We start from the raw sequence: 5,960 nt of genomic DNA, 5'->3' as shown, positions 1-5,960 counted from the left end.
ATATTTCTTATCAAGATTTATTTACAAGAAATGGCTCATTTTAATCCCAACAGCTTCTGTAATTATGTTTTAGAGCAAAAAGAAACTGTCAAAAAGTATTCTAATATTCACAGCTTGGTAAAGCCCATTGAGTCAATTTTTGCAAAGACATAAGTGTTGTCGCCTTGTCATATGAGCTTCACCTGTGACTAATAACGGATCAATTAGGTCTCAGGTGTCGGATTCTGTCTCGAAATGCTCCATGGTCGAATCAGTGCCAGAAGCCAGCACTAAACAAAAGACAATTGAAAAAACCGTGTGGCTTTGCCAAGCCCACAGCCTGCTAAAAGGATGGACGCTGGAGAAGTGGAAGAAAGTGGATTTTTCAAATGAATCTTCTGTTGATTACACCACGTTGCCGCAAATTTGCAGAAGACCTACTGGAGCCCGCATGGATCCAAGATTCACCAGAAACGTGAAGTTTGGTGGCGGAAAAATCATGGTCTGGGGTTACATCCAGTAGGGGGTATGCAAGAGATCTGCAGGGTGGAAGGCAACATCAATATTCTCAAATACCAGAAATCTTAGCTACCTCTAATATTCCCAACCATAAAGAGGCCAAATTCTCCACAGGATGGTGCTCCATCGCATACTTCCATCTCCACTTCAAAGTTCCTCAAGCGAAGAAGATCAAGATGCTCCAGGATGTGCCCGCCAGTCACCAGACATGAACATCTTTGGCTATGTGGGGTAGGATGAAAGAGGAAGCATGGAAGACCAACCAAAGAATATTGATGAACTTTGGGAGGCATGCAAGACTGCTTTCCTAGCTATTCCGATGACTTCATCAATACATTGTATAATCTTTGCCAAACCGCATGGTGCAGTCCTTCAAGCTCATGAATTCATACAAGATATTAATTTGGATCTCACAGCACCACTATTTAATTTGCTGACATATTTTGTATTGTATTAAATTTTTTTCAATTTATGTATAGGCGACACACTTTTGTCTTGCCAAAATTTGACCTTTGTCTTGTTAAAATAATAAATCTTTTTTAGTGAAACTAATTTATTTCAGTGCATTGACCATCATTTGGGAGGGTTTTAGCTTTTCATATGAGCTATTTCTTACACCAATTGATTAATTAAAAGTCAAGTTAATAGCAGGTGTTTCTACAAAATAGATAAGCGACAATACTTTTGTCAGGGACTGTAGGTCTGCCATAGCAAGACTAATTGACTACTGGAAGGATGCTTGAGAAGTATTTAGCTATTATGTGAAATGTTTTACAAGGGTAAAGCTCATGACATATCATTAAAGTTTTACTCTATAAGAGAATAAAGAGACTGATGGTGTAACTGAAACAATGATATTTAATGTCAGATGAGGTCTGAGATATTTTCAGCAAGACAAAAAAGACGAAGACTGCATGGGTGGTTTTATAAGGTTGAGTTATACAGGTTTTTATTATTATTTTTACTCTGTATATACCACTTTGTGTACTTGTTTGTGTTATAGATTTGGGTATTGGTCTGAATTTTAGTTGTAGCATAAAAACTGAAACCAGATGGAAACAGCCTGAATCTGTCCAAAGTTCACATCTAAAACTTACTAATTAACCTCTTATATCTCATTTGTTTAATCCTTCAGTCCATCAATTCTTCATCTGTCAATGGGCTTGTTTGCTAGTTAACTACCACTAAGGAACCATCTACCGTTCCAGGAACCATCACCTTGTCGTGGTGGAGAGGTTTGTGTGTCGCTATGAACCTGAGGGCTGTGTTGGCTGGAGCTTTATGCTTCTGGTAGGGTCTCCCTTGGCAAAGTGGTCTCAGGTGAGGGGCCAGACAAAGAATGGTTCAAAAAACCCTATGAGAGATTGAGGAAGGGATAGAGGGACCCTTAACAAGAGGAAGCCCGGGGCCCCCATCTGGAGCCAGGCCCAGACGGATAGCTTGTCAGCAAGCGCCTGGTGGCTGGGTTTGCAACGGAACCTGGCTGGGCACAACCCAAAAAAGCAATGTTGCACCACTCTCTCCATCCCATGGGCCCACCACCTGTGGGAGGAACCGCTGGGGTCGGGTGCGCTGCTACATGGGTGGTGGTGAAGGTCAGGGGCCTCGACGGACCAGGCCCGGGCAGAAGAGGCTGGCTCTGGGGATGTGGAATGTCACCTCTCTGTGGGGGTAGGAGCCGGAGCTATCAGTTAGATCTGGTGGGGCTTACCTCTACGCACAGTCTCGGTTCTGGAACCAACCATGCTCCTAGATAGGGGATGAACTCTCTTCTATTCCAGAGTGTCCCAGGGTATGAGGCGCTGGACGAGTGTGGGGATACTCACAAACCCCCGGCTGAGCGCCACTATGTGGACAAGAGGGTCTGACTGTTGTTTGTGCGTATGCACCAAACAAGAGTTTGGAGCGTTCAGCCTTCTTGGAGACCTTGAATGGAGTCCTGTACAGGGCTCCAGTGGGGGACTCTATAGTTCTGCTGGGGGATTTAAACGCACATGTGGGTGATGATGGAGATACATGGCGAGGCGTGATTGGGAGGATTGGCCTCCCTGATGTAAACCAGAGTGGGTGTCTGTTGTTGGACTTCTGTGCTAGTCATGGATTGTCTATCACAAACACTATGTTCAAGCATAGGGATGCTCCTAAGTGTACGTGGTACCAGAACACCCTAGGCCAAAGGTCAATGATTGATTTTATAATAGTTTCATCTGATCTGAGGCCACATGTTTTGGACATTCGGGTAAAAAGAGGGCCAAAGCTGTCAACTGATCACCATCTGGTAAACATTGAATTTCTTGCACCGTTATGACATAAAGAGAGCTGAGCCAGAAGGCAAAGCTTTCGATCTACCGGTCAGTTTTCGTTCCTACCCTCACCTATGGTCATGAAGGCTGGGTCATGACCAAAAGAACGAGATCCAGGGTACAAGCGGCCAAAATGGGTTTTCTAGAAGAGGGTGACTGGCGTCTCCATTAGAGAGCATAGTCACCTGTTAGGAGTTTGGAGTAGAGCCGCTGCTCCTTTGCGTCGAAAGGAGCCAGTTGAGGTGGTTCGGGCCCTAAGGAAGTGTTCCAGGCACGTCCAGCTGGGAGAAGGCCTCGGGTAAGACTTAGGCTTAGATGGAAGGATTATATCTGCAACCTGGCCTGGGAACGTCTCGGGATCCTTGTTGGAGCTGGTTGATGTAGCTCGGGAAAGGGAAGTTTGGGGTCCCCTGATGGAGCTGCTGCCCCCACGACTTGATACCGGATAAGCGGATGAAGATGGATGGATGGATGGCTACCCTTAAGGAAGAATTCTGCAAATGGACACCACCCAAAGAAATGTGAATCAGATGATTGAACGTAACCGGTCAATTTATATGTTGGTTTTGAGCAATGTGCCTCCCCACTAGTCTATATCAAAGATGTTTCAACACTGATCCATGCACTTACCTCACCTGACCTGCTGTCACCTTCAATAGGATTAATCTCTCTTCCCCTAGAGGCGTCATTAGTCATCACTCTGCAGGCACAGGGGACAGAAGAGCTGAGGACACACAAAAACACCACACACACACACACACACACACACAACACACACACACACACACACACACACACACACACACACACACACACATTTTTGTTGGCGTGCATTGATTTCGGGTCAAATTAAAATGGGGTGATAATGGGACTGTTGGCCTGATGGGGGTTATCTGCTAAGAAGAGAAGGATAGGACAGAAAAACACACAACAACACACACACACACACACACACACACACACACACACACACACACACACTCACTCACTCAGTCACTCACTCACTTTCATTTTTGCATTTTTGCAAAGATGTGCTGTATGCTCTTCACAAAGACATCCCCCAATCAATCCACTATAAAATAAACATTTCAATCTTGAATGTATTATTCGCCTGTCTTCAGACAGTCTTCAGAATGCTAATCAGCTCTTTTTCCCGAATTAACTTCATGTTGGCTCAACAATGAGAATACTAATATATTGCTTCCAAGCCACTGACTATAGCAACAAGAAATGGAAAACACTGAATCAAAATATCCATGGGTGTAACCTTAGCCCCTCTCTCTCTCTTTCTTTCTTGCTCTCTCTCTCTATCCATCTATCTCTCTCTCTCTCTCTCTGTCAGGTGGTCAGCAGAGGGAGATCATAATATCTAAATCTGACTCAAAGGTGTTGATAACAGACTACAACCCCTCTAAGGACTACACTGTCAGTGTCATCAGTGTCAGTGGCAGTGAGCAGAGCAGACCTCTTCAGGGCAGACATAAAGGTGTGTTTATGAATGTTACTTTTTTGCTTTTATTCTTTTTTATTGCTGTACTGTATTGTGTAGCTCCCACATACTCTGTTCTTTTCTGCTGTTGTGTAGGCTATTCTAGTCTCCACGGTACAGTGCTATGGTCTTTACTACTCTACTCTGCTCTCTATTTTACTTAGACACTAGAATGTGTATACTACGACAACACTACTTTGATCTTTGTCCTTGTTTCCTCCTCTCCTCTTTTTCTTTGTCTTTTTTGTTTTTGAAAACCAAAAAAACCCTCTCCTCTCCTCTCCTGTCCTCTAGAGAGAGAGAAAAGGGACTCTCTAAAATAACAGTTTTTATTCTCTGGAATTCTGCTAACTTGTGATCAATCTGTTTTATCTGCTGCAGCTGAAAGAGGTGTGGGTGACGGAGAAGACAAGACTGAGCCCGAGAGGCTGTCTGAGTCAGTTGTACCTCCTGAGGATGCCAACGAGATCTCTGGAGGTAGGACAAATGCACAAAAACACGTTTCCAGGAGAAGAGGCCATATACAAATCTTGTGCTCACATAAACATAGAAATAAAATGAATTGCACTGAGTAGGACTCTGCTTAAAGAGTCCTCCAGTCAGTTACCATAGTGATGTTTGGAGAAAGGAAAAACAACCATTGTGCTTTAACACCAGCTCCATACATCAGAAAGCCAAACATATGAGTCTGTGTCCAGTTGGATTCTACTGTGAAGTGTTTGCCCCATGTAGAGTTTGTGTGTAACCGGTTAACTGCAGTATCCACGTTTTTAAAGCAATACCCAGACAGACTTTTGCCTGGTGGTCTACTTACCCACTAAGTGAGAGTAAAGATGCCAAAACCGTTTATGCTTCAATGGCGAATCATTCATAGTGGTGCTTTGTGGAAACTCTTTAGCATATGTAATGGGGAGTGAGATGACTGTGACTCCTGATATTAGCCAATGAGTGACCCACAATGTTATGTTTGTATCTGTGTGGTTGCCTGTTAATTTGAGCTCTCCTCCCCAACAGGAGTGTCTGGCTTTCTGTCTGTCTGTTACTGAAACCAAGATGTTCTTTGAGTTGGCAGCAGTAGTGTCTTTAAATGCATTGATTTTCATCTTTTGTGATCGGCTTGCATAGAAATTGTCCTCTGTTGGTTCTTTACACAACAACATAACTGTGAGGGCAGCAGGGAATCTTCTGCTACAATAGAATTGATTGTGTGTAGTATGGTTTTCTGTGTGTATTAGAGAAAAAATAAACTGGTAATTTGCAGACTCACACATTAATGATGCTTGTGGCTGAATTTGAGATACTATGATATACAGTCACTTTCTGTGACAGTTTTACCATTGCATCCAAGCCTGAAATGTACACAAAGACAGAATCTCATGACTTGGTGGTAGGGGGCTAATTATTTAAGCAGTTTTCATTTCTGTTTTTGTGTGCAGGGTGATCATTTATCATAGGGCCCTAAGAGAAAGAAATTCAGGAAGTTGCGATTATTGAATATGGTTTAAAGAAGTCCATCCTCAGGTTAATTTTATGCTATGTGTCATCATTTTTATGGACTATAACCCTTTTATATTATTTGCTGAATATAATTTCACTCTTGCTATATTTGCACTTCCAATTTGCTGATGGAGCAAGAGAGGGACACACACACACACACACACACACACACA

General features: G+C 43.2%; 1 protein-coding gene across 2 annotated transcripts in view; it reads left to right on the top strand.

The window, feature by feature from the left end:
- col14a1a (collagen, type XIV, alpha 1a) overlaps window positions 1-5,960 on the top strand; it is a 131,936-nt gene that overhangs the window by 15,455 nt on the left and 110,521 nt on the right. For both annotated transcript variants that reach the window (XM_032519029.1, XM_032519030.1), the window contains exons 4-5: window positions 4,144-4,287; window positions 4,672-4,767. In XM_032519029.1, the coding sequence (XP_032374920.1) occupies window positions 4,144-4,287; window positions 4,672-4,767 (240 nt within the window). The remainder of the gene's footprint in view (window positions 1-4,143; window positions 4,288-4,671; window positions 4,768-5,960) is intronic.

This window comes from Etheostoma spectabile, chromosome 6 (assembly GCF_008692095.1).
Source record: "Etheostoma spectabile isolate EspeVRDwgs_2016 chromosome 6, UIUC_Espe_1.0, whole genome shotgun sequence".
Classification (NCBI taxonomy): domain Eukaryota; kingdom Metazoa; phylum Chordata; class Actinopteri; order Perciformes; family Percidae; genus Etheostoma; species Etheostoma spectabile.
Note: the sequence above shows the minus strand (reverse complement) of the source record. Positions and strands in the feature narration are given on the sequence as shown.